Source organism: Dipodomys merriami, unplaced genomic scaffold (assembly GCF_024711535.1).
Source record: "Dipodomys merriami isolate MVZ:Mamm:240054 unplaced genomic scaffold, mDipMer1.0.p SCAF_31, whole genome shotgun sequence".
Lineage (NCBI taxonomy): Eukaryota > Metazoa > Chordata > Mammalia > Rodentia > Heteromyidae > Dipodomys > Dipodomys merriami.
In genome coordinates this window covers 13,046,104-13,072,773 of record NW_027204604.1, presented here as the reverse complement: position 1 = coordinate 13,072,773, position 26,670 = coordinate 13,046,104, and the positions used below count along the sequence as shown (strand labels likewise).

At 38.1% G+C, this 26,670-nt stretch overlaps 1 protein-coding gene across 5 annotated transcripts in view; it reads left to right on the top strand.

Annotated features, from left to right (window-relative positions):
* Ppp1r12b (protein phosphatase 1 regulatory subunit 12B) overlaps positions 1-26,670 on the top strand; it is a 209,584-nt gene that overhangs the window by 38,900 nt on the left and 144,014 nt on the right. For all 5 annotated transcript variants that reach the window (XM_070041820.1, XM_070041818.1, XM_070041819.1 and 2 more), the window contains exons 2-7: positions 9,432-9,562; positions 17,131-17,249; positions 20,553-20,712; positions 22,858-23,002; positions 24,493-24,567; positions 26,201-26,280. In XM_070041820.1, the coding sequence (XP_069897921.1) occupies positions 9,432-9,562; positions 17,131-17,249; positions 20,553-20,712; positions 22,858-23,002; positions 24,493-24,567; positions 26,201-26,280 (710 nt within the window). The remainder of the gene's footprint in view (positions 1-9,431; positions 9,563-17,130; positions 17,250-20,552; positions 20,713-22,857; positions 23,003-24,492; positions 24,568-26,200; positions 26,281-26,670) is intronic.

Sequence of the window (26,670 nt, the reverse complement as noted above, 5' to 3'; positions counted from 1 at the left end):
AAGGAAGGAAAAAGCAAAAACAAAAATCTTTCTTGTCTTTTAAAGACTGGTATAAAATTTTTTGTCACTTCTCATATGACAAAATACGGATCTATCACTATTGATAGCTCATTGAAGATATGACAAACTCCTGGGTTGACTTTCTGTCCTCTGTCAATTGTATATGTCTTCTGTAACAAATTATTATAAACTTGTGGCTTAAAAGAACAGAATACAGCCATATTCCCACTATAATGTTTGCATTGTGTGCTTATACTACATGGTGCTTATCTGCTCATTTTTGAGTGAACTCGGGTTATTTCCACACTTCAACTACTTAAAATATTGTTGCAAGATCTGGCTTTCAAATCTTTTGAGTATATACCACAAAAAAAATCAGTATCTATCTCTGCCCCTTACCTCGTACTAGGCTTAAGCACAGGACCTTACATTCTTGCTCAGCTAATTGCTCATAGCTGGTACTCTACCACTTAAGCCACACTTCCAGTCTATAACATTTTGTTGGTTAATTGGAGATGGAATATGGAGACTTCTCTGCCCTTAACATGATCATCCACGTCTCAGCCTCATGAACAGCTCTTAAGAGTATAGATATGAGCCACCAATGCCTAGTCACAAATTCTATTTTTAAAGAAACAGTAGGAACAGTACTTTTACTTTTTTTTTTTTTTTTTTTTTTTGTCGGTCGTGGGGCTTGAACTCTGGGCCTGGGAGCTGTCCCTCAGCTCTTCAGCTCAAGGCGAGCGCTCTACCACTTGAGCTACAGCGCCACTTCCGGTTTTCTGGTGGTTTATTGGAGATAGGAGTCTCACGGTCTCTCCTGCCTGGGCTGGCTTTGAACCGCGATCCTCAGATCTCAGCCTCCTGAGTAGCTAGGATTACAGGCGTGAGCCACCAGCGCCCGGCTACTTTTACTTTTTATTCTTTTCTTTTTTGCCAGCCTGGAGGCTTGACCCAGGGTCTGGGTACTACCCCTGAGCCTTTTTGTGCTCAGTGCTCTACCACTTGAGCCACAGTATTACTTCCTGTTCTGAGTATTTTTTGAAGTTATAAGAGTCTCATGGACTTTTCTGCCTGGGCTGCTTTGAACTGCGATCTTCATATTTCAACCTCCTGAATAGCTAGGATTACAGGCATGAGCCACAGGCGCCTAGCTATTGTGTGTGTGTGTGTGTGTGTGTGTGTGTGTGTGTGTGTGTGTGTGTGTGTGTGTGTGTGTGTGTGTGTGTGTGTGTGTGTGTGTGTGTGTGTGTGTGTGTGTGTGTGTGTGTGTGTGTGTGTGTGTGTGTGTGTGTGTGTGTGTGTGTGTGTGTGTGTGTGTGTGTGTGTGTGTGTTCGTGGGGCTTGAACTCTGGGCCTGGGCGCTGTCCCTCAGCTCTTCAGCTCAAGGCAAGCGCTCTACCACTTGAGCTACAGTGCCACTTCCAGTTTTCTGAGTGGTTTACTGGAGATAAGAGTCTCACAGGCTTTCCTGCTCAGGCTGGCTTTGAACCACGATCCTCAGATCTCAGCCTCCTGAGTAGCTAGGATTATAGGCATGAGCTTATTTTTATTCTTTAAAGAACCACCGTACTGTTTTTCATAGAGTCTGTATCATTTTACATTACCCTTAGTGCAAAGGATTTTAATTTTGTTGAATCCTTACTACTGCTTTTCTTCTTTACTCCTGGCAGAGATGGGTGACAAGCTTGGGTGTCCATTTGGATGCATCCAGCAGAGACACAAGTGTGGTGGCCATTCCCAGAGAAGTGTTCAGACTGGCTCAGAATGCCAATCAATGGTGCCATTGGAGTCAGCTAGAATGCTAAAGGCTTGGGACACTGGAGTTGTCAGATGCCCCATTTTTTCCTAGATTTTCCAGTTTACTTGAATAAAGTTTTTCAAGATAATACCTCATTGTCCTCTGGATTTCATTGGTACATTGACAAAGGAGCCAAGTACATACAGTGGGGGGAAAAAGCATCTTCTTCAACAATTGATGCTGGGAAGACTTTTTTTATGTGTGGGAGAATGAAACTAGATCCCTCTTACCCTGCATAAAAATCAGCTCCAGGATCAAAAATCTAATTGTAACATCTGAAAATTGGAAAGATATGAGCACAGAAAATAGTTTTCTGAATAGAGTTCCATTTGTCCAGAAAAAAGGAACAAGAATGGACAAATGGGACTACATCACATTTAAAAGTTCCTACAAAAACAAAATAAATAAATTACCATAATCAAGAGACAACCCACAGAATGGGAGAAAAATCTTCACCAGCTATTCAATAAATAAAAGATTCATTTCCAGAATATACGAAGAGCTAAAAAATAGGTTTGGGTTGGGAGGGATGAGTGAGAATGTTGAAAGAGGTGACACTGATCAAGATACATTGTATTCACAAGCTGCTTTGTTGAATGGCAACTCCTTTGCTCAACAACTTAACAGTAATAAAAACATAAAAAAGAGCTACAAAGGAAAATAAGAAAAAAAAACTAGCCCAACTAAAATAGACAAACTGAGCAGTTTACAGCAAAAGAAATAAAAATGACTAATAGATATATTTAGAAATGTTCAACATTCTTAGCCATAAAAGAAATGCAGGTCTGCTGAGTCCATTTCACCCCAGTCAGATTGGCCATTGTTAAGCAAATAAACAACAAATGCTGGTGAGGATGTAAGGAAAGAAACCTTTATACACTGTTGGTAGGAATATAAACTAATACAACCACTGTGAAAATCATTGTAGAGGTTCCTCAAAAAATTAAAAGAAGATCTATCTGACATCCCTGTCATACCACTCCTGAGACAAGAGGAGTTACAGAATTTCTTTCTTCACCAAGGACCACTTTCCATACTAGAGTAGTTACTGTCTCACAGGTACTTAAGGTTTGTGGGATGTTGGACTTTTCCTGCAGTTAGAATGGCAGTCTTGTTGCTAGGGCCATCTATTTTACTTTGTAAAATAGCTTCCCCTCCCACTCTTGGGAAGCCAGAGATGGTTTGGGAATGCCTCACTGCTGTTCTTATATTGGCTTGGTTTCTCTGTGGGTTCTTTCCCCACTTCCTACCACCTCCTTTGTGGTTTTTGGTTCTCTTGCTTGGTTTCTCACTTCAGGATCTAGTCTTTCTGTGTTGCCAGAATCTTCTCATTCATGCAGTAAAAACAGTAGAAACTTATCTGTCATTTTGCCCTACCCCTTGTTCACCTTTGTTTTAACTGGATTGTTTTTGTTGTTTTAAGAGTAAAGAGTTTCCTATATATTCTGGATATTAATCTCTGTTAGATGCATGGTTTGCAAATGTTTTCTCTCATTCTGAAGATGCCTTGATAGCTGGTGTACTTTCCTAATACTTTTGTCATTAGGATTTGTTAATAAATCAAAGCAAACATGGATGGAAAAACCCAAATTAGTAGATGTTAGGCTGCACTAAGCTCTGATTCAAAGTAACAACTGTCCAGTTACCTGGAGTTGGTTTTATAGGAAGGAAGGTTGTTTGCAGGCTGAAGCAGGTAGTGTTAGCATTATTCTAAGATACATAGCAAGGTCAGCTCTGAAAGCCAGCACTTGGTGGTGGTGACAGTTGTAGGCTATTCTGGGAACCAAGAGGCTTTGTTTGTAATGCCCGTGTGCACTCCCCAATTTAACTCTAGCACTCATCACCACCAGTCACTTTTGCCTTTGGTAGAGTGTCCTATCAGGTACAGTAGAGAGATCACAGTACTCTTTTCCCACTTAATTGGTAAAAGCAGTATCTTCTCTTGGAGAAAACTTGTCTTTTACCAGAGAAGGCTTTGACTTATCCACCTAGCAGCTTCTAGAATAGTTCTTTTGGACACATAAGCCTTATTATCATTTCTTAGGGAGCATAGAACAAATCATTTCTTTAGTATTTTCAGTAATGTAAAATAGGAAGAAATGGACTTACACCACAAATGAAGAAATTTGAGTTAAAGGCAAATAAGAATGTTCCCATTATTGTCACCAGTAACATCAAAAGCTATTTTAGCCTACTTCCCAGGAAAAGGAGGGAGGGTTTAGTATAGCTGTGAGCAGAGCACTGATGTTGGAGTCCATGGCCCTGGACAGGGTTTTATAGATGGGCAGCTTTGCTCGTGTGCCATCCTGCTGTCTTGAATGAGTCAGCAGCACAGCTGCAGGTGGTGTGGGCAGAGGACATCTAAATTTAGTCATTATTTACTTGAGAAGATTTGCAAGGACCATTCCTCTCTCATCCATGCTTCATAGTCCTTGAGGCAGAGAGGACAGGGAAGGAAAGGGAATACTCACTCTACTATATTCATTAGAGTAAATGTACCTTGACTCTGTGGCTTGATATTACTTACAAGGATGATTCTTTTCTAGATTAACCATGTCTACAGTGTTACAGCCAGGTAGCTCCTGCATTTAGGATTTCATTGTGCTCTGAACTTAGGGAATTTTCAGAAGTTATTCTTGCGAACAAGCTCCTAAATCTTGCTAGTGTTTTTCTTTAAATAAAATTACTTTTCCAAGTACATGAGGCTTAATAACTATGGACTAAACCCTCTTAAAGCATGAGGTAAAATAAATCTTTCTCCTTTACGTTGTTTTTGTCAAATATCTTGTCACTGTGATGAGAAAAGTTATTGATAAAATCCCTAAAACACTATCTTCTCCTTTGACTTCAATATGTTTTTTGGAATGCCCCATTTTGGTTTGAGTATATTTCCAAAGTAAATATTGAAACCTTAATTCTTCATTGTGTCAATATCAGGTGTAGAGCCAAGTAGAAAGTTTCTGGTTTCATGGAGGAAGAGTAGGAGCCCTCACAAATGGATACCATCTTTCTCCATGGGAATGGGTCTCCTCACACATCAATTGCCCTTCTACTTTTCATCATGAGTTGAAGGATGAGGTCCTCACCATTGCCCATTGTTGGACTTCTTAGTCTTTAGAACATGAGCCGAAATAATGCTCCCTTTAAAAATTGCTAAGGTATTCTGGTTATGAAAGATAGGTTAATACATAACTGCTTTTATCTATTCACTTATAAGGTTTGTGTGTGTGTGTTTGTGTGTGTATGTGTTTGTCTGTTTGTCTGTGTACATGTGCACACCCTTACTAGGGATTTGAGCTCAAGGCTGGCCTAGCCCTGTGCCACTTGAGCTACACTTCCACTTCCATTTGAAAGTTTTTATTGCTCGTGGTTCACGCCAGTAATCTTGGCTACTCAGAATGTTGAGCTCTGAGGATCACAGTTCAAACTACTCCAGGCAGGAAAGTCCATAACACTCTTATCTCCAATTAATTGCCAAAAAGCTGGAAGTGGAGGTATTATTCAAGTAGCAGAGCACAGAAAAGCTCAGGGACAGTGTCCAGATCCTGAGTTCAAGCCTCAGGACTAGCATTCTCCCCTGCTCCCTGCCCAATTTTTTCACTGAAGTAACTATGCAATGAATTGGCCAGATCTTGCCATTGGAATTACAGACCAATTATAAGTATAATTATGAAATATTTTATATGACAATATATTATGTAACAGAAATGCTTGTGGAAGCCAAGAAGCCTAAGAAAATATTATAGAAGAAATTGATTTCTGGATCTACTTGTTGGAAAAGTGACTTAAAAATATGGCTATGAGCCATCTGGCCTCAGAAGGTCCTATTGGAGAAATATATTACATCAAATTAAGTCAAGGTTGATATGCTTAACTAATCTCAGTAATTGTAAAAGAAAAAGAATATCAAATGGTTTGTGAAAAATTAACAATGATGCTTTGTGTAACCAGAGATAGGTAATTAGATTACACTTAAATTGAATCTTGCACCCCTTGCTTCTAGGCTGGATTGTCATGAAGTTTGTCTCTGGAGGGAGATCTCATAAGTTCTCTTGATAGATGTATACTCTGTAGGTCCTATAGTTACAATTCTCATCCTCTTTTTTTTTTTTTTTTTTTGGTTGGGGAGATCTCATAAGTTCTCTTGATAGATGTATACTCTGTAGGTCCTATAGTTACAGTTCTCATCCTCTTTTTTTTTTTTTTTTTTTGGTCGGTCGTGGGGCCTGAACTCAGGGCCTGGGCGCTGTCCCTCAGCTCTTCAGCTCAAGGCTAGCAGCTCTACCACTTGAGCCACAGCGCCACTTCTGGCTTTTTTTTTTTCTGCTTATGTGGTGCTGAGGAATCAAACCCAGGGCCTCAGGCATGCAAGGCAAGTGCTCTACCACTGAGCCATCTTCCCACCCCAATTCTCATCCTCTTGAGTTTCAGCCTGAATTCCTTCTGTAGAATTTTTTTTTTGTAGTAATCTTTTACTATTTAAACATCTGGTCATTGTCTCCTGCTGTCCTGGTTCCAGAAGCTTTCTCTGAGCTCTGACATTCATCCATGCTTAGTGGCACCCTCCTCCCTTCACTCCCCACCCTGCCTTTCTGTCTTCACATCTCTCCCTTTTACCCTGCCAGACAAAATCCTGCCCCCAGTGAAGGACTTTCTGCATATCTAATACCCAAAGCTTGGAGAAGGGTAGCAGATTTTCCCCATGGACAGGAGAGTTTGGATAAAAAAGCAAGGTGAGCAGGGTACTGTGGCTCACACCTTGTAATCCTATCTACTCAGGAGTCTGAGATCTGAGGATCACATTTCAGAGCCAACTCAGGCAGGGAAGTCCACAACTCTCTTATCTCCAGTTAACCACAAGAAAACCAAAAATGGTACTGTGGCTTAAAGTGGTTGAGTGCTAGCCTTGAACAGAAAAGCTTAGGGACAGTGCCCTGAGTTCATGACCAATACACACACACACACACACACACACACACACACGTGTGTGTGTGTGTGTGTGTGTGTGTGTGTGTGTGTGTGTGTGTGTGTATATATATATATGCATTTATGTATATATATTACATTTTTACAAATCTTATTTAATGTCTTTATTCTGTCTGATGTGATATTTTGTTAAAATATATAAAGAATCTGGTTGTGTATGTGTATGTGTGTGTTATCTGTTTACCCAAATTCTAGTTTTCCTTTACATGGTCAAACTTTATCATTTGTTATTTGTTATTTCCCTTAAGGTGACAAGCTCACTTTGTTCATTTTTAAGACAGAATAGCCATAAGTTGTTCTTTTGAGTAAAAGGTAGCAGTTCATCTTGCAATTCAATTGACTGCACAAGTGCTTCTTCCTGGAAACAGCCATCACATTGCTAATACAACAGTTGTGCTTCATATGTAGTTCCTATTTTGTTACCCAGAATATTGAAAAACCATATTCAAGGACTTAAGAGTTAATAAAAGTAGTCATTTTCTCCACTTGCAAGTATAGTTGGTCTTCTCTTTGTATCTCTGTCTCTGTCTCTGTCTTTTGGCCATACTAGGGTCCTTGCACTTGGCTAAGAGGTGTTCTACCACTTGAGCCTCTCTGCAATTCTCTTTTTGCATTTGATATTTTAATTTTTTAAATTGTTACTATAAAGGTGATGTTCAGAGGAGTTACAGTTAAACAAGTCAGGTAATGACTACATTTCTTTTTGGACAATGTCACCCCTTCCCTCACTCTTTCCTAGTTTTTCCTTCCAATCCCTACCCACAAGTTATAAAGTTCATTTTCCACATAGTGTCTAGTGAGTACCACTGCATTTATTATTCTTGAAATAGGGTTTCACTTATGCCTGGGTTAGCCTGGACTACAATCTTCCTATTTGTACTCCCCTTTGGCCCTGGGATGACAGGTGCTTATCACCACACCCACTGGTTGAGATGGAGTCTTATGAACTTTTTTTGATGCTAGTATTAGGCTTAAACACAGTGCCTCAGATCTCTCTTAGCATTTTCACTCAAGGCTGTTCTACTACTTGAAGCGTACCTTTACTTCTGGCTCTTTGCTGGTTAATTGGAGATAAGAGTCTCTCAGACTTTTCTGCTCAGGCTGGCTTCAAACTAGGATCCTCAGATCTCAGTCAACCTCCTGAGTAATTAGGATTACAGGTGTGAGCCATTGATGGCCAGCCTCATGAACTTTTATAGTCTATCCTTGAACTGCTATCCTCACCCTTTACCTCCCCTCCACAGTAGCTCAGATTATAGGCTTGAACCATCAATTTGTGCTCACAAACTTTTTTTCCCCCCTGAACTAGCCTTGAGTTGAGATCTTCCCAATTTCAGTCTCCCAAGTAACTATACTGAAGGCATGAACCACTATGCCCAGCTAGGAGTTTGGCTTTTTTTATTTTTTATTTTTTATTGTGAAAATACTGTACAGAGGGGTTACAATTACATGGGCAAGATAATGAGTACATTTCTTATCAAGCATTGTAGCCTCCTCCTTTGTTTCCCCTTCCCATCCCTTCCCATCCTCCCACAGCTCCCCCACCTAGTCCTCCCCACCTCCCACCCCCCCTTTTTTTTGATGTGGTTACCTTGATCCATGCTAACATCCCACCAAAATTGCCCACCTTTAATGTATTATCACACCACAGAAAGCAAATAACTTCTTAAGATTATTGTGAACATTGTTTTTCTTGGGTTAAGGAATACTTAGCTACAATTTTAATTTTAATTAATTATTCATACTAACAAGGAGATTCATAAGTATGTTTTTAAAATGTGATGGTCTCATTTGCTTCTCTGGATAATACCTTTTCAACCATGGGCCTTTTGTCTTCTCTTTATTCTGCTACAATACCATTTTGACTTTTACAGATATCATAGCTGTTATGACTATTTCCTTTAGGCTTATAAGGCCTTTTTTCAGAATACTTCTGTGTTCTCCCCTAATTGAAAGCATAAGATGGACAGATAAGGATTTTAAACACCCTTAACTACAAACATTCTTTCCAATGTTGTCTGAAGCTATTAAGAAAATACAATTTTTTTCCATTTGAAATGATCTCCTTACCTGTTTTACTAGAGGGTTGTTGTTGTTGTTTTTTTTAGCAATCCTAGAGTTTTACACTTTAACTTCCTACTGAGGAAATTTCATGTGATTGAGCCTATGTTATTTTTCATTTAAAATTCATTAGCAAGGGTGTGGGGCTGGGGTTGGGAAAGATGGGGGAGAACAATGGAACAAGTGACATTGACCAGAATGCATTGTGCTTATTAACTGATTTGTTTAATTGAAACCCCTTTGTACAACCACTTAAAGATAAAAAGTTAAAAAATAAAATTTATAAGTAAATTGTCATCACCTTTCTAATGTACTCTTGTTTTTATAGTATAATGATTAAATAGCTTACCTATTTATAGCACATTAGATATGACTTTCATAATTAATCCTATTGATATTTTAGTACTAAAAATAATGGTTCTGTAGTACATCTGAGTTTAGAGTCATCCTATGGACATTAGTATGAAAGAAAAAACAATGCATCATTAGAACTGCTGGGCATTGTCAATGTCTAGAGCAGTGTCTGTCACATAGTAGCGTTCAGTACATCTCGTTGAATGAATAAATGGATTTTTCTTTTCAGGCTTGTATTGATGAAAATTTGGACATGGTGAGGTTTCTGGTGGAAAACAGAGCCAATGTAAACCAGCAAGACAATGAGGGTTGGACACCCCTTCATGCAGCTGCTTCCTGTGGCTATCTCAATATAGCAGAGTAAGTGACCTTCTGTATGGATTTGATAGGAATCACCTTCATTTCTCCTCTGCTTGTAAGAACTTGAGTTTCATAAGTGGTTATAATTTCTATTACAAATTACAAAAGCAGGAATTGTTTTTAAGGGATAACTGATACCATGTTTTATAGAGCTACCAAATCAATGATTATTTTGGTTGAAACTTGTTGTTTACTTCTGTTTTCATATAATTTATATTTGCTGGGATAGATGGATCACCAGACTGCTGGTGCACTATCTGGGTTACTTCTGAATAGCTATGACAACATACATAAGTAGGCAGGCCAAGAGATTTTTTTTTTCTGGTCTTCTTTGTAAACCTGTTTTTTCAAAAATCAGTGCTTAGTACATCTGAGACCAAAGTAAGGTTGGGATTGGCATATGTTGAATGAGCCTGATTAATAAGATATATTAATAGCTTCTAACCTCTATGGCAGTAGATTACCTTCCTTTGAGCAGAAGAATCATGATCACATAGTCTGAGACATAAAAGGTACTATATCAATGTCTGAATGAACAGGGAGGGTGCTTTTAAATAGGAAAAAGACTTTGGCAGTTGTACTATTTTTAGAATAAAGCAGGGCATATTTAGATTGACAAGGTAAATTTCCTAAATGAAATGATATTCTATTGTTCTTTGAAAATCAGAGTGGTTGTTTTAAGCCCTTTTCAGTAATATGATTAGAGGGCTATAATGTTTCTCTATTCAGCAAAAAGCAGGCAGATTTATGTTAGTGGCCATGTAGAGGTCTCAGAATTTGATTTGCCGAGGTTTCCTGAAGCAGAGCCTACATTGCTGGGTTTGCTCTTCTGGGCCAATGATGCTATGCTCATCAGGAAAACTTAAACATAGGGAGCATCAGAGTCTATAAAACATTAGACATCAGTACTAGTGTTTGACTGGCTGCTGGTTTAAGAGAAAGTATATCATTATATTGATTCCAAAGCCAAGATAATTGAATAGTGCAGTTTCTTTTCATTCCTGTCTATGATCCTGTCAATCACCTGTTCATTTCCTAGGTTGCCCCCTTTCAGAGTATCATAGGAAAGGCTCTGGTTCTTATAGCCTTACTAATTGCCAATGCTTTAATGCCCAAGAGTTAATTAAGATAATTTCTTTGACCACTTTGATTGTACTTAAGATATTTATCAGAGAAGTTTAGGACATGTTAACGCCTCATTATTGGTCTTTGTCTACTTGTTCAGGTGGCACGTATGTGATATTTGGGCTATAAGTTATTGACTTTTTTTCTCCAAATGTTTTACTTTTTTGTTCTACTTCTCTAAGGAGAACTCACACTTAGACTGAGGATATATTTGTGTTATTATCCTTTTGTGAAGCCAAGTATAGAGAATTATTGTAATGCTTTTTTTTAAAACTGAGGTTTCTTCTAAAAATAAGTTAAAAATTCAGCAATCTTCTGCTCATCCAAATATTACCTGAAATTAATTCTACTAGTTACTGTTTCCTCATATCAATTATTAGAAATTGTATTAACTATGAATGAGATGATCTAGACCAGAATGTATTGCAGAAGTGGTATGGTGGTAGGATAGCTTGTTTCATTTTATCTTTCATTATGTATAATATTATTATTATAGAAGTTTTTATTTTACTGTCATTATTTATTTGGAATGTGGAGCATTCCTTTTTATACAAAAGAAAATAACATGATTTTTTTAAAACAATATTCATTTTTGCCTTAGGAACGGTAAAGAATGTTTTAAATAAGATCAGCTCTTGGTGATCTTACTATTTTCCTTTGTATCTCTGTTTTGCTTTGTTTTTGGGACAGGACCTTGTTGTTTAGCCTAGGCAGGCCTTAAACACTGGATCCTACTGCCCTAGCCTCCTGAGTGCTAGTATTACAAATCCATACTACCTTGTCTGGCTTCAATTTTGTGTCTTAAAGACCTTATACTTGTCCTCATTCCTTCCCCCCAAGCCCCTCCCTATCCCCAGCCTGATACTTGCCAGGCTGGTGTTCTACCTCTTGAACCAGCTTTCTGCTGGTTATTTTGGATATAAAGTCTCAGAGGCCTTTTAATTTTTTATTTTTTTGGCCAAGGTTGGCTTTGAACCCAGATTCTATGTATCTCAGCCTCCTGGGTAGCTAAGATTACAATCATAAGCCATAATATAGTGTTATTTTTAAGCCCATTAGGAAATCTAACTTTCAGAGGAGTTAAAATGAATAAAAGATACATTGATTTTTCAGAAAGAATCCGAGTGCTTTCTATTTCATGTTCCATGAAGATCTTTTTAATCTCATATTTGTATTTAATATGGTACATCAAATAAAGAGAGGCTTAGAAGTTATTTTTCCTCATTGTAATTTGAGTGTAGGTTTAACAATAGTTATCTGGGATGATCCTACATTTTTATTACAGTGTTTAACTTAGCAGTAGCAGCTTGACCTATAGCTAATTTGTCTTTATAGTTTATTCCAAGGCCAGTTTATTCTGCATTTTTAACACATTTCCTTTCCTTCCCTTAAAATAGTGACAAAAAGAGCATTCATCAGCTATCAGTAAGGATAGGAAGGCTTTATTTTGAAGGGCATGTATTTTGAGCTAATGGCTTTTTCTGAGCTTTTGGGCAGCTGTAAGGCTTCTTTTATCTACTTCTTCATGGGCTGACATTTATTCTTGCCAAATAAAAGTGTAAAATTAAGCCAGCACCAGTGCCTCATGCCTGTAATAACAGCTACTCAGAAGGCTGAGATCTGAGGATCATGTTTCAAAGTCAGTCTGGGCAGGAAAGTCTGGGCAGACTCTTATTTAAAAGTAACCACAAAAAGCCAGAAGTGGATCTGTGGCTCAAGTGGTAGAACATTAGCATTGAACAGAAAAGCTAAAGGGCAGAGTTCAAGCCCCAGGACCAGCAAAAATAAATAAATAAAGTATAAAACTAAAGAGATGCTTTTTCCCTTGTAAAGACAAAATATGAAACCCATATGTGTGCGAAGAAATTTAAATAAATATATTTTTTTCAAACTGGAGAAAATAAAAAAAGGTAGACCCAGATTACATTCTTGAAAGTCTCTTTGATTATAGACTAAAGGACACATCAGAAAAAGGGGAAGCAGGGTCATTTGTACCCAATCCTGTAACGGGATGGATAGATGATAGAGCAAAGGTAGTCAAGATGTTTCATTTAATTGAAAAGTAACTTATGGTATGACAACAGAAAAGAGAAAATGTCAGATACCGTGGTGATGATAATAGTGAATAAGACATGGTTGTCCTCAAGTAGCTTTCAGGGATAGACTAGGTGTATTAAGGTACAGTTATGTCATTTAGAGGTTCAGAATTATTGTTTGGTGAGGGTAGGAGGGTGACATTACAGGAGGGAGAGAAATTTCATTTGGTGAGAACAGGCACAGGTTCTTGATGGCAAAAGCATTTTAAATCAATCTTGAAAGATATGAAAGGGAAAAGAAAAGAGTCTTCCAGAAGGAGGACACACGGTTTCCTAAAAAGGAGAGCTGAGAAAGAAGAGGATATGTTTGGAAATAGTAAGTGAGAGTATACAATACTCTCACTATTTAGTGAGAGTATAAAATTCAATCCAACATTTATTGTGTGTTTACTATGTATACTATTTGTGTTTTGATTTATTTCAGGGTATGGGAGGTATAGTGAATGTTCCTTTGGCCTGAGGCAAAAATAAAAACAGAGAAAGGAACTATTGAATATGGAGCAAGTAGAGGTATATTTGATGGGCAAAATGATGGTACTGAACAAAGTTAAGATAGAGGAAATTTTCTTTGGAATTTTAAATGTCCTATCTTCTTAAGGCTATGAGGGAAGGAAGAATACAGTTGAAAATCAGAGGAATTATGTGTATCTTTGAACTTTATGTGGAATCCACCTATGTATTAATATTTATTAAAGCTCTAATATACCAAGCACTGGCCACTGGCAAAGAAAAAATATGGTTTTCATCTAATTTTAATTGATATTTTCTTCTCTGACAGCTCTTTGAATGCAGTTGCCTTATGTTAATTTTTCATTATCTCCTACAGTATCTAAAATGTGGTTCTTTGGACATAGTAGTAAGCAAGTAAATGTTTATTGAATTGTTAAATGGTGTATATTGCATTCTGGAGTGGACTGAAGTGAATTTGTGAAGTTTTTCTTTGAACTCAGAACCTCATGACTACAAGGCTGGCTTGATACTGCTGAGGCCCACTTTCAGCACTGTTTTTCATTGGTTATTTTAGGATAGGGTCTGGCTTCTCAACTGTGCCTAAGTTGCAACTGCCTACTTTTAAGTGTCCTGTTGTTGCTGGGATCACCACTGTGCATTACCACATCCACCATGAAGATGGAGTCTTGGGCCTTTCCTTCCCAGGCTGGCCAGTATTTATTGCAATCCTCTCAATCAGCCTCCCACATAATTTGGGATGCTAGGCATATGGGGGTTGAAAATGAGTCTGACAAGCTTTTTCTACCTGCACCCTTGTAATGCAGTCCTCCTCAGCTTCCCAAGTAGCTAGGATTATAGGCTTCAGCTACTTGGATTTAGCTTAATTTAAATGGCTATTGCTTTTCTTTAAATATATCTGAATATTTAATAGAGTTTCTAGCATTATTGGGAATCTCATTGGTTCAGAAATAGCTTGACCTAGAGAAACTAGAATTGAATTCAAAAGACTGGGTCCATAGATTCTGCTAAATGTCAGCTGTCTAATTTTGAGAAAAGGACTTACTATGTATGACTGTCAATTTCTTAAAGCAGGAGAGTAATCGTACTTACATTGCCTACTTCATAATATTGCCATTTTTTATTAAAAGAACTTTGAAAAGAAGAAAAAATAATGTATTTAGATTAGTACCTCTTTCTTTTTCAGGAGTGAGTATTCTTTGTGGATTTAAAATCCATCTATCTAATATTTTAATTTTTCTTCTCAGTAATTTAGTTTCCTTTAAAGATGAGCTATTGCAGAGTTTTCTGGAGGTGGTGTTTAGTTTTAGTGTACAACTTTATTCCATTTTCTCACCTAAAACACTAACTTGACATTAGAAAAGTTTTCTTTCTTTCTCTCTCTCTCTTTCCTTCTTTCCTTCCTTCCTTCCTTCCTTCCCTCTCTTTCCATCTTTCCCTTTCTTTCTCTCTTTACTTCCCCCTCCCTCCCTCCCTCCCTCCCTCCCTCCCTTCCTTCCTTCCTTCCCTCTCTTTCCATCTTTCCCTTTCTTTCTCTCTTTACTTCCCCCTCCCTCCCTTCCTTCCTTCCTTCCTCCCTCCCTCCCTCCCTCCCTCCCTCCCTCCCTCCCTCCCTCCCTCCCTCCCTCCCTTCCTTCCTTCCTTCCTTCCTTCCTTCCTTCCTTCCTTCCTTCCTTCCTTCCTTCCTTCCTTCCTTCCTTCCTTCCTTCCTTCCTTCCTTCCTTCCGTTGTGGGGCTTGAACTCTGCACCTGGTCACTATCCCTCAGCTCTTCAACTCAAGGCGAGTGCTCTGCCACTTGAGCCACAGTGCCACTTCCAGTTTTCTGAGTGATTTATTGGAGATAAGAGTCTCATGGACTTTCCTTGCCCAGGGTGGCTTTGAACTGCAATCTTCAGATCTCAGCCTTCTGAGTTGCTAGGATTATAGTCATGAGCCACTAATGCCCGGCTGGAAAAGTTTTCTTGAGAATGATCTATTTAATTAGCATCTGGAGGCTGCCTTTCAGTCCTAATATTGCAAGTACAGAATGGAAACCTTATTTGGAGTGGATTGTGTGTGTGTGCATGCATGTGTATGTGCATACAAGTACATATGTGTGCAGGCACATACCAGTCTTTTTTTTTTTTTTTTTTTTTTTGGGTCCGGTCGTGGGGCCTGAACTCTGGGCCTGGGCGCTTGCTGTCCCTCAGCTCTTCAGTTCAAGGCTAGCGCTCTACCACTTGAGCCACAGCGCCACTTCCAGCTTTTTTCTTTTTGCTTATGTGGTGCTGAGGAATCGAACCCAGGGCCTTGAGCATGCAAGGCAAGCGCTCTACCACTGAGCCACCTTCCCAGCCCTCACATACCAGTCTTGAACTGAAGGCTTGAGTGTTGCTCTGCCTTCTACCACTTGAGCTACTGTTACACTTCCATCTTTTTTTTTTTTTTTTTTGGTGGTTAATTGGAGATTAGAGTCTTGCAGACTTTCCTGCCTGGGCTGGCTTTGAACTGTGATCCTCTGATCTCAGTCTTCTGAGAAGCTAGGATTATAGGCATGAGCCACTGGCACCTGGCTGACAGTGAGTAATTTTTTAAAATACTGCATGCCTTCTCTTATGGTATTTAAAAAGTCACTTGCTATCCACTAGAAGTGAGAAGCAGGTAGGATTATGAGTATAAAAGAAATCCTAGGAAAATGGAAGGAACTGGAAGTCATCATGTCAAGTGAAATAAGGCAGACTGAGAAAGACAAAAATCTAATATTCTCTTCATTGACAGAATCTGGATCTTAAAGAATGACAGGCATATAAGATAGGAGGGATAGCAGTGTGAGGAAGAGGGAAGGATAAAGACAGGTGAATATGATCAAATAAGTACATATGTACTTCATACACATGTATGAAAATGGAATAATGAAGCCAGCTAAAAGTTTTTAAAAAGCTGAGTATGATATCTCAAGCCTGTAATCCTAGCTACTTGGGAGATTGAGATTAGGGGTTCAAGGTTGGACTAGCCCAAGCAATATAAAAAAAAAAAGATGGGAGGAGACTCCATTTTGGCCAATGATAAGCATGTTGGTGATGAATCTGTCATTCCAGCAATTTGGGGGAAGCACCAAGAGAAGGATACAATCCAGGCTGTCCCTGGCATAAGGCAAGAGAGTCCCTACCTCAAAAAGTAACCAAGGCAAAGCTGGGTGCTGGTATTCATGCTTTAATCCTACTTACTCAGGAGGCTGAGATCTGAGGATTGCAGTTTGAAGCCAGCCCAGGTAGGAAATCCTGAGAGTCTTATTTCCAATTAATTACACACACACACATACACACAAGTGTGGAAGTGGACCTGTGGCCTAAGTGGTAGAGCTTCTAGCCTTGAGCAAAAAAAGCTCAGAGACAGCACCTAAGTCCTGAACTTAAACCTTAGGACTGGCACCAAAAATACTAAATAATAATAATAAAAAGTGACCAAATGCACATCACTGGTGGATCAAGTGGTCAAATGTCTGCCTAGTAAGCGTGAAGTCCTGAGTTCAAACTTCAGTTCTGCCTCTCCCTGAAAAATTGTTGAAAAAGGCAAGGGTTGGAGAATGAGAAAGTACAGTAAAGGATGTATTATATGCATGTGTGGAAATATCACAATGAAACCTATTTTGCAATATAGTCTAATAAAAATAAAGGTAAATAAATAAAAGCTATCCTGGTATTGACATTGCTTTTGTCAGGAAGTGGAGAAACCTGGAGTCCCAGCTAAGATTTGGAAAATAATAATAAAGCACCTTGTCTGGGACCATATATAAACCCCTAAAACATGCTTTGATGTGCATTGAACTCCTAATACATGAGGAAAAACTGATATTAGACTGACAAAGATAATATTGATTCTGGATCTTGTTGTACAGGTATTTCATTAACCATGGAGCCAGTGTGGGAATTGTAAATAGTGAAGGTGAAGTCCCCTCTGACCTTGCAGAAGAGCCAGCCATGAAAGATCTTCTTCTGGAACAAGTGAAGAAGCAAGGTAACTGAGGGAATTGGGCTGTCAAGGAGAGGCTCTTTCACTGTCCCTTACAGAATATAATCTGTTTGTTTTATAGAGCTTTTGATGATCATGTGACAGGAGAGGATTAATTCTGCAGAGCATTAGTCCTAATAACTCACATAAGAATAGGCCAAATGCCAGAGAATGTTCAGTCATTCCTTGTTTTTACTGTCTGAGGTTGTTTACCCATCATATAGGTAGGAGGAGTGCAAACACTCCTTATTGTGTGTGAACATTACATTAGATCTGCTGCACACTGTAGAAATCTAAAGAAAGGATGGGGTGTAGAGGGCCAACTTCATTTTTTTTTTTTATTTTGCATCCTTTTTTTCTTGATGCAAAGAGAACTAAAGGTAGTACTGACAGAAATTTATTGTAATATCTAAAGTGACCTTTATCCATACCATCCATGAAAATTACTTTGTAATTTATTAAGATGAGAGATCTGCCTTAGAAGAATACACTTTTAAATGCTTATTTTTTATTTTATGGTTTTAGATGAATTAATAGTGTAAAGCCGAATTCAGAAATCCTTACCCAAAAGACCACCAGAGACCGTCACCAATGTAAAAGCAAAGGAGTCTTTATTGCAAGCTCAAGCTTGGTCCCCCCGTGCACATGGCAGCAGCCCATGACTCTGAGAGGCCCCGAGCCTAGGGTTACAACACTTTTTATGCACTTTTTTAGGGAAGGCAGGGGCTTTGCGTACATCATAACTTCTTGTAACAAATCACTACAAACCGCGGGAAAATCATAAAACAACTCTATAATATGATTGGCACACTACAAAGCGGGAAAGGACCAGAAACAAGTTGGTTAGATCAAGGGGGCTGACATACTTTAAACTGGTTGGCTTGTACCACAGGGGAGTCTCAAGAGGATAGGTGCTAAACTGCAGGGTGTCTGGTTTAAATAATGGTCACCAAACCCTAGGAGGGGCTGTTCTGGAATTTCAGATATCATAATTCTAGGCATTGGGGCTGAAATGGGTCAAGGGTTAAGTTGCAGAACTGAGATGGGGGTCTTAAGTAAAATGGAGTTGCTTAGGTTCCTCAATAGGATTAATTAATTAATAGGAAGGAATTTTTTCCAACTGGAGAAACTTTTTCTTATTGTCTTTTTCATCAAAAAATTTAAATAACTGGAAGTGGCGCTGTAGCTCAAGTGGTAGAGCCCTCGCCTTGAGTTGAAGAGCTGAGGGACAACGCCCAGGCCCAGAGTTCAAGCCCCACGACCGACAAAAAAACAAAACAAAACAAAACTATATAGAGCACTCAGAACCTCGGCGATTTAAAAAATTTAAATAACTGTAGTTATTTAGACTGTAGTGAACCCGGAATATTGCCAGAATCATTACAAAACTCTAGACATGATTTCCAAGCTGGTATTTTGCTACTCAGTCTTATTCACAATATGTAGTTTGTCCCAAAAGACTTCAATGATCTTTGTTGATATAATCTTTTAGGTCAGGCCAAATCTATGCCCATTTGTTTATATATTATTCAGAGTTGTTGGTGTGGGTGTAATCTGGCTGCAACATCTGCTACCCACCAATTGCCATGGTTGATTTGGTTGATCTGGTTGGTTAGGTTAGTGTCCCAACCCAAGCTGTGAGTTCAGCTGAAAGTGACCTTCCCTGATAGAGGAGAACCAGTTTTCAGTTAAGGGTATGATAGTAGCTATGCTTCTCTACTACAACCTCCAGATAAGCTTTTAAAGTCCAAAGCTACATTTGTTCTATCACAACAGACTCAGGCAATTTTGATAAACCAATAACCAGCAAACCTGGAAATACCTAATATCTGGCCCTTTATAGAAGGCCTTAACAGAAGATGCTCTTGACAGACAGCTGCTGTTTCTACTGCCTCATATAAGTGTGAGTCACTGGTGTCTAGCTGCAAATAACTATCTTAAAACAAAATTCTTAAGAATTTTTTTTTTGGGGTCCGGTCGTGGGGCCTGAACTCTGGGCCTGGGCACTGCCCCTCAGCTCTTCAGCTCAAGGCTAGCGCTCTACCACTGTGGCGCCCTGGGTTCAATTCCTCAGCACCACCTAAGCAAAAAGAAAAAAGCCGGAAGTGGCACTGTGTCTCAAAGTGGTAGAACGCTAGCCTTGAGCTGAAGAGCTGAGGGACAGCGCCCAGGCCCAGAGTTCAGGACCCATGACCGGACCCAAAAAAAAAATTTTTTTTTTTTTTTGGTTTGAAATTGTACCTTTTCTGCTCAGATAGATCTCTCCTATGGACGTGCTCTATTGGAGTAGCATTTTATATGTACATTTACCTCCACTGTGCTATTAACTCTCCTTAGTGTATGGAGGGCTGTTATATTCTAAATAGGTTTCCTTTTTAACCCATCCACCTCCCTGAATCATACAAATAAAACAGGTAATTCATTGATTTTCACTGAAGCCGATAGGGAGATAGATAAAGACCACTAGTGAGTGTAAACTCTGAGTGGATGTTCTGGTATCTGGGACCTACTTTATGTAATAAAGAATATAATGTGGTGAACCCCTCTGCATTAGATATTAGAGTTGTTGGCTTAAGAGAATAATTCTTTTGAGTTTCTCCATAATGCTTTTTAAAAGAAATAAACTGTATTGCCTTGAAAGCAGACTTTTTTTTTAAACTATAGATCACCCATTCATCTCTAGATTATTGTAGATAGCTTCAGGAAACAAGCTTTAGGGATAGTTCATTGTTGTTAAGTATGTCATACTTGAAAGCAAGATTTTTTGATACCAATGTTACGGTGTAGAGAACAATAAAGAAAAGCAGAGAGGATCAAAATATCAGAGTTTTAATGCAGCTCTGACAGTAATGTGTTTTGGAGCCTCAAGACAAAGCACTTAATTTTTCTGTATTTTTTTTCTTTTCTGATAAGTGGGTATAATAGTAACCATTATATTTACCTCAGAAGATTGTTGGAAACTAATATATAACATCTGAAAGTACCTTGAAGTTTATGGCTTTGTACAAATATTATAGGATACACATGATGAATCCTCTGATTTCTATGTTTTATTGAAAATAATGAACAAAACGTAGTTAAGTGCGTTCCCTTAATGGGTCAGCATTCCATAATATTGAGCCTGGTGATTTAAACCCTGTATACATATTAGAAAACTAGTATGTATACAAATTTCTTTGCTTTTCTAAATGGATGAATATGCAATTTGAGACAGTGAACTAACCTTTGTGGTAAAAGTTATGATATTTAAAATACCCTGTTAGAATTAGTGAAGGTTTAGTAATGATGTCTGCTATCTGGCTTCTGTAGGAGTTGATCTAGAGCAATCAAGGAAGGAAGAAGAGCAACAGATGTTGCAGGATGCCCGCCAGTGGCTCAACAGCGGGAAAATAGAGGATGTGAAGCAGGCTCGCTCAGGGGCCACAGCTCTGCATGTGGCTGCTGCCAAAGGCTACTCTGAAGTCCTCAGGTATGATCCATTTACATAAAATAAGAGTTGTTTACCAGGAAAAGATGAGTTGGAAGTAGAGGTGAATTACATTTTCAATGATTATGCAGATTTTCCTCACATTTTTGCTAGTGTTTCCTCATGGATGATCTCCCCTACTTCTTACCATCCCTCTCATCCCTCTAGCTTCTTTCTGACATGTATGATATGAAACAGAGGTGAGGTACACTTGCCTAGGAAGGGACTTTCTAAGACATTTTCTAACTACGAATTTGTCATCAATGTTCTGTAGTCTCCTCTTATGGCCTGTTATACAGGACAAATCTGTGATCATTTTGATCCTTTTTAATTTTGGAAATTATAGTTTTATAATCTCCAGTTATACAAAGGAGTTATCATTCAACAAATAAATTTATAAAGTACAGTACATCTTGAATGATGTCATTCTTTCATCATTCTCCCCCATTCCTTCCAACCCAATCCATCCCCTCAATTTTCTTAATTTTATGGCATATGCATTGAATATTATAACTGTACACCCCCTTCCTTTCTTCATTCATCTGCGCTCCCCCACCTCCATCCCACACCTTTCAAGTACCAGTTTCTTGGCACTGATTTTGTTTGACTGTGAGTTCACTTTTCTAAGGAATTACACCTTTTGAATTCTTCCCTGCAAATATCATACTTTGATTAATACATTTGTGAATACTTGCATACAATTCCATATATGTTTACTTGTATATTTATAAATTAGTTCTAGCTTCTACATATGAGAGAAAATATGTGTTCTTTGTCTCTCTTGGCCTAATTTAGTTCACTTAAGATTATTTTTCTAGGTCCATCCATTTCTTTGCAAATGGTATAATATTATTTTTCCTAATGGATGAATAAAATTCCATTATGTATATATACCACATTTTCTTGATCCACTTGTCCATTGAGGAACATCTGGGCTGTTTCCATACATTGGCTATGATGAATAGTGCAGCAGTACACATGGTTGTAGAAGTGGCTTTATTGTATCCTGATTTGTAATCTTTTATATAAGTGCCTAATAGTGATAATTTTGGTCCTTTTTGATTTTTTTGGACTCATGGATCAATTATATTGATCTTGAGTGTGCAATGTCTAGCTAGAGCAGGACAGTCAAAGTTACATGAGAGATGTGGATTCTTTGCCTGTTCCATTTTTACTTACACATATGAATGCTTTATATACCTCTTAAGAGTGCTTAATATTGACAGGCTTCCCCCAATACAGGGTTTGCTAATGGTGTTATATGTACAGTTGTTACTGGACTCTTTAGTGCTATATAGTCAACCCAATAATGGCTTTCTAGTAAGTGTGAGGATTCCTAGTATATTGGTATTCAGCTTCTGCCTAGCTGTGACATTTATCCTCTGCTCAGTTCTTGAAAGATGTCTTTGGGCCCATGGTAATGGGCCCCAACCAGTGAAGTGCAGTGTGGGGCTTCCAGAGTTGTATCTTTCCTTTTGCATAACATGGATACAAGTTCAATGATAGCTTTATAGTTAGCAAGAATGCTTTGCAGAAGAGGGAGTTGGGGGAGGGATAGTGGGAGAAAACAAGGGAGAGAATAACAATGTTCAACAAGGAATGTACTCATTTCCTTACTTATGTAACTGTAACCCCTGTGTACATCACCTTTACAACAAAATAAAATAAAATTTAAAGAAAAGAATACCTTGAAGATACTTTACAAAGTTGAAAGTATGAGGTTCTACAATAAATATGTAACGTTCCAGAAAGACCCACATGAAAGCTAGCTGATAAAGTGCTCTAAAGAAATTCAAACACTTGTTTATATGTGAATTCTTCCCTGCATTGGAAAATGGAAATCATGTCCTGTAATAGAGATATGTGTTTTGGCTAATTGAACTAGACTTTGGCTAATCTCAGGTATATACCTGTTCATACACATTCTTTGTATGGTGTAGCATGTGACCTTTTAGAGAAGATTGGTATAGATAACTTACTTTTGGTGCTGAAAGTAGTGTGAATCCAGAGCTATGTCTTAGAAGGCTGGTACCTGTAACCCTTGTGAGTCACAACCCATATGTGAAATAACAATTGGAGAATAGCATATTTGACAGGAAACTATGAAATCAAGGCACTAAATGTATTCTTTGGGGGTTTTCTTCTCAGACTTTTAATTCAGGCTGGGTATGAGCTCAATGTTCAGGATCATGATGGCTGGACTCCTCTCCATGCCGCTGCACACTGGGGAGTGAAGGAAGCCTGCTCCATCCTGGCAGAAGCACTCTGCAACATGGATATCCGGAACAAACTGGTTAGTATGCCTGAGCCTGTGAGAGGACAATGAGATAGGTGACTGCTCCAGGAAAATACCCATCTCTGGTAGCTGTGGTGTTGCCTTCTACCTCCCTGCCTCTACCCCTGTTATCCACACAGAGGTATGTTTGCTAGGAAGGTTCATTACTTAATCAACTGATTCTATTTATGTTAAAGTCCTTAAAGCAAACAGGAAATAAAAGGATTGTTGTACTTGGTAAAAAATGAGAGGCCTAGCTGGTGAACCAGTGCTTCACACCTATCTATAATCCTAGCAACTCAGGAGGCTGAGATTTGGGAATTGCCGTTCAAAACCAGCTCAGGCAGGACAGTCTCCATGAGACTCTTATCTCCAATTAACCACCAGAAAGTTGGAAGTGGAGTTGTGGCTCAAGTGGTAGAGCACTACCCTTGATCAAAAAAGTTCAGGCTCTGTGTTCAAGTCCCAGGACCAGTATGTATGTGCACACACACACATGAGAGAGGAGGGGGCCTAAAGTTACTATCTATAATGAGATATGAAAATGTTCACTCCTTTTTGATTCAAAAGTTGTTTTTGACATATGAGCCCTATTCATATTAAGTCATTTAGAAATGTTCTAACAACAAACATAATTCAGTTTGGCTGAAATCAGTATTGTTCAGCCTCACATCAAGCAACTTAGAAGCTCTGGATGCTTATCCCCTGATAAATCTCTTGATTTCCTAGGAATCAGGACACATGTCTTTTAATTAGTGGAGGTTGTCTGCCTCACATCGCTCCTGAACCTAGTTCTTGTTCTCAGACTATGGGCTAGGGCCTTAATTGTGCTGATGTTCCTTAAAACTCTACTGTCCTTCTCAGATGATTCTTGTTAACTAATGTTTAATGCACATGTGCCCTACACCTTTCTCTGAGGTTTTAAAGAACATTTTAAAATAAGTACAAGAAGGAATTACTCTTACTTGCCAAGAGGCAGTATACATGATTTCCTTGCTTCTGTTTTCCAAAATATAAAAACGCTACATTTAAAGGATTTGTTGTTTCTTGTAATATATTCTCTGTGATAGATGAAAGCATCCTAATGGAGGGTAAACTAACAGAGAAGCAGATATAGGTTGAGCATCCCTAATGTGAAAATCTGAATCTCAAGTGTTCCAATATCTGGAACTTTTTAAGCACTGACATGATGTCCCAGGCACAAAATTATTTGAAATATTGTAATTGTTGAAATATTGTACAAAAATAATCTTTGGCTATGTGAATGAGGTCTATATGAAACATAAGTGTATTTTGCATTTACCCTTGGAGTCTATCCTTCAAATATCTTACATATATGCAAATACTCAAACATCAGAAAATTCTGAAAAGAGTTTAGGGTCTAAGTATTTCAGATAAGAAATAGCTTGTATCATTTGAATCAAAGGCAGAATGTGAATATTGAATAATTCCAGATAAAGTCACATGACTGCTACTTCTGTTTTCTATCTGTCCCTTTTCTCTTCCAGGGCCAGACACCATTTGATGTGGCTGATGAGGGTCTTGTGGAGCACTTGGAGATGCTCCAGAAGAAGCAGAATGTGGTGAGTCTCGAGTGGATGCTTGTAAAGCTTTTCTAACAGGTTTTTTTTTGTCCACACTGAGTACCTCAATTACTTGCTTTAGTTAGGATTGCAACAGATAGAAGACTTTATTCCAAAAAAAATTATTGAAGTTTGCTCATTGTAAGATAGCCTTCAATCAGCTAAAAGTTAAAAATAACAAGAGAAATCTAGTAATTACCCTCGTGTTCTAGAAAACGAGCATGCTCAAATCAGTGTTTTTTCCCCAATAAGGAAGATCAGAGTAGAGTACATCTAATAGCATTTTTTTTCTTACTGACTAAATGATGTTTTTTATTTGAGGTACATTGGTTACAAAGAAAAACAATTTTTTTCTTAACTAAATACTAAAACTGTCACCTGGTATTGGGCAGTAGTAGGTCAGTGATTCATATTTATTTCAGGTTTATGAAACATACAGAATTCAGCCTTCTTTATTCTTTTAAATCCTTTATCATTTGGTTGCATGTAATGGTTTGCTTAGCACTCAACAGAAGAACTACATAAACATGGTACCCCTAAACAAACTGCAGAATAGAAAACCACCCTCAGTATACAATGAAGAGTGCCTAAGTCACATTTTCAGCCCATAAAGGGGAATGAGTGATTTGGGCAAGGAGAATAAAGATCAATGACAACAGGGTAAGACAGAAGAAAATCACTGGCTTGCATTTATTATTTTTCAATTGTATATGGCACAGGGTATGTGAACTTAAGTTTAGGACAAATATGGTAAATAGAGTGTTTCTGGATCAGAGAATTATCAATTATGGGACAGACTAGTATGTCTAATCTCAGGTGTATTCAGCATTATGCCTAAGGCTTCTTGTTATTTAAGCTTAAACAAATCATTTTATAGCTTAAACAACTCATTTTACTTTCTTTTTTAAGCAATTGGGATAATTAAAAGCTGGAACTTTGCAAATACAGTATTAGTATTGTTACTTAATGGATTACCTGCCTCAGACAAGAGATATACTTTTTTTTTTATTGTATAGATACTGTACCGAGGGGTAAGATGTATAATTTTTATAGCTAGTTTTTTAAACCTAACATATCTTAGTTTTCTATGTAACATCTTTGTCAAATGATTTTTACCCACCAATAGAATGATGTATAAAAATGTCATGTATCTTTGTCCCTTGCATAACTTTATGCTCCAGGGATATAAATACATTTTGTCTAGCACTTTTTCCTAAGGGCTTATTTCCCATTTGGTACCTGTGGTTTCCTTAGAACTATTGCCATCATGTCCCAGTGTTTGGAATATAAAGATTTCTTTCCAAGTTCCTCCAAATTTCTTTCCAAATTCTTCAGAAGCAAGGCTTATTTTTTCAGGACTGGGTTTGGATATTTGAGGGGAACAGTTCTCTTAAAGCTCTGATACTATATTTTTTCTCTTCTACCTTGGGTAAGAGGTTTCCTTTGTCATTTTATTCTAAGGAGAACTAACTAAAGTATATCTGATTTTTCTCAGATTGTCTTCATATTGTCCCTTGGGTGTTAGTCCTGTTTTTTGTTTTTGTTTTTGTTTTTTCAGAAAAGAACCACTTTGGTTCTTTTCAATATTGCTGTAGTTAACTTTGTCCATTTTCTCTCTTTTTTTAATTTCCAGCTTCGAAGTGAAAAGGAAACACGGAATAAACTCATTGAGTCAGACCTGAACAGCAAGTTGCAGAGTAGACTCTTCAAGAAGTAAGGCATAGACTAGGCTATGTGGCATAAGCCTGGTTATATGGAATGACATGCTAAGAGTTTACATAGTGAAAGCCTTAGTCTTTGACTCTAGCCAAGTAATCTTCAAACATGTAGGAAAGTTTATAATGCAAGGTGATGGCTTTAATAAAGGTAGGGAAAACACTGAGGACAGATGAATGTCCTTTATACATAGAAATGGAGCGTTGGCATTTTTAGTCCATTGGCTTCCCATTATTACATTGTGAGTTTAATTTCTTTTTTGTTTACTACTATTGTAGTGCCTAGCATGAGTTTTGACATATAATCAGTCCTCAAACTTTCATCTTCAGAAAACCTAGGGTTCAGAAGAATACACAGATGCAAAGAGGAACCTGTGTTTCTGCATGT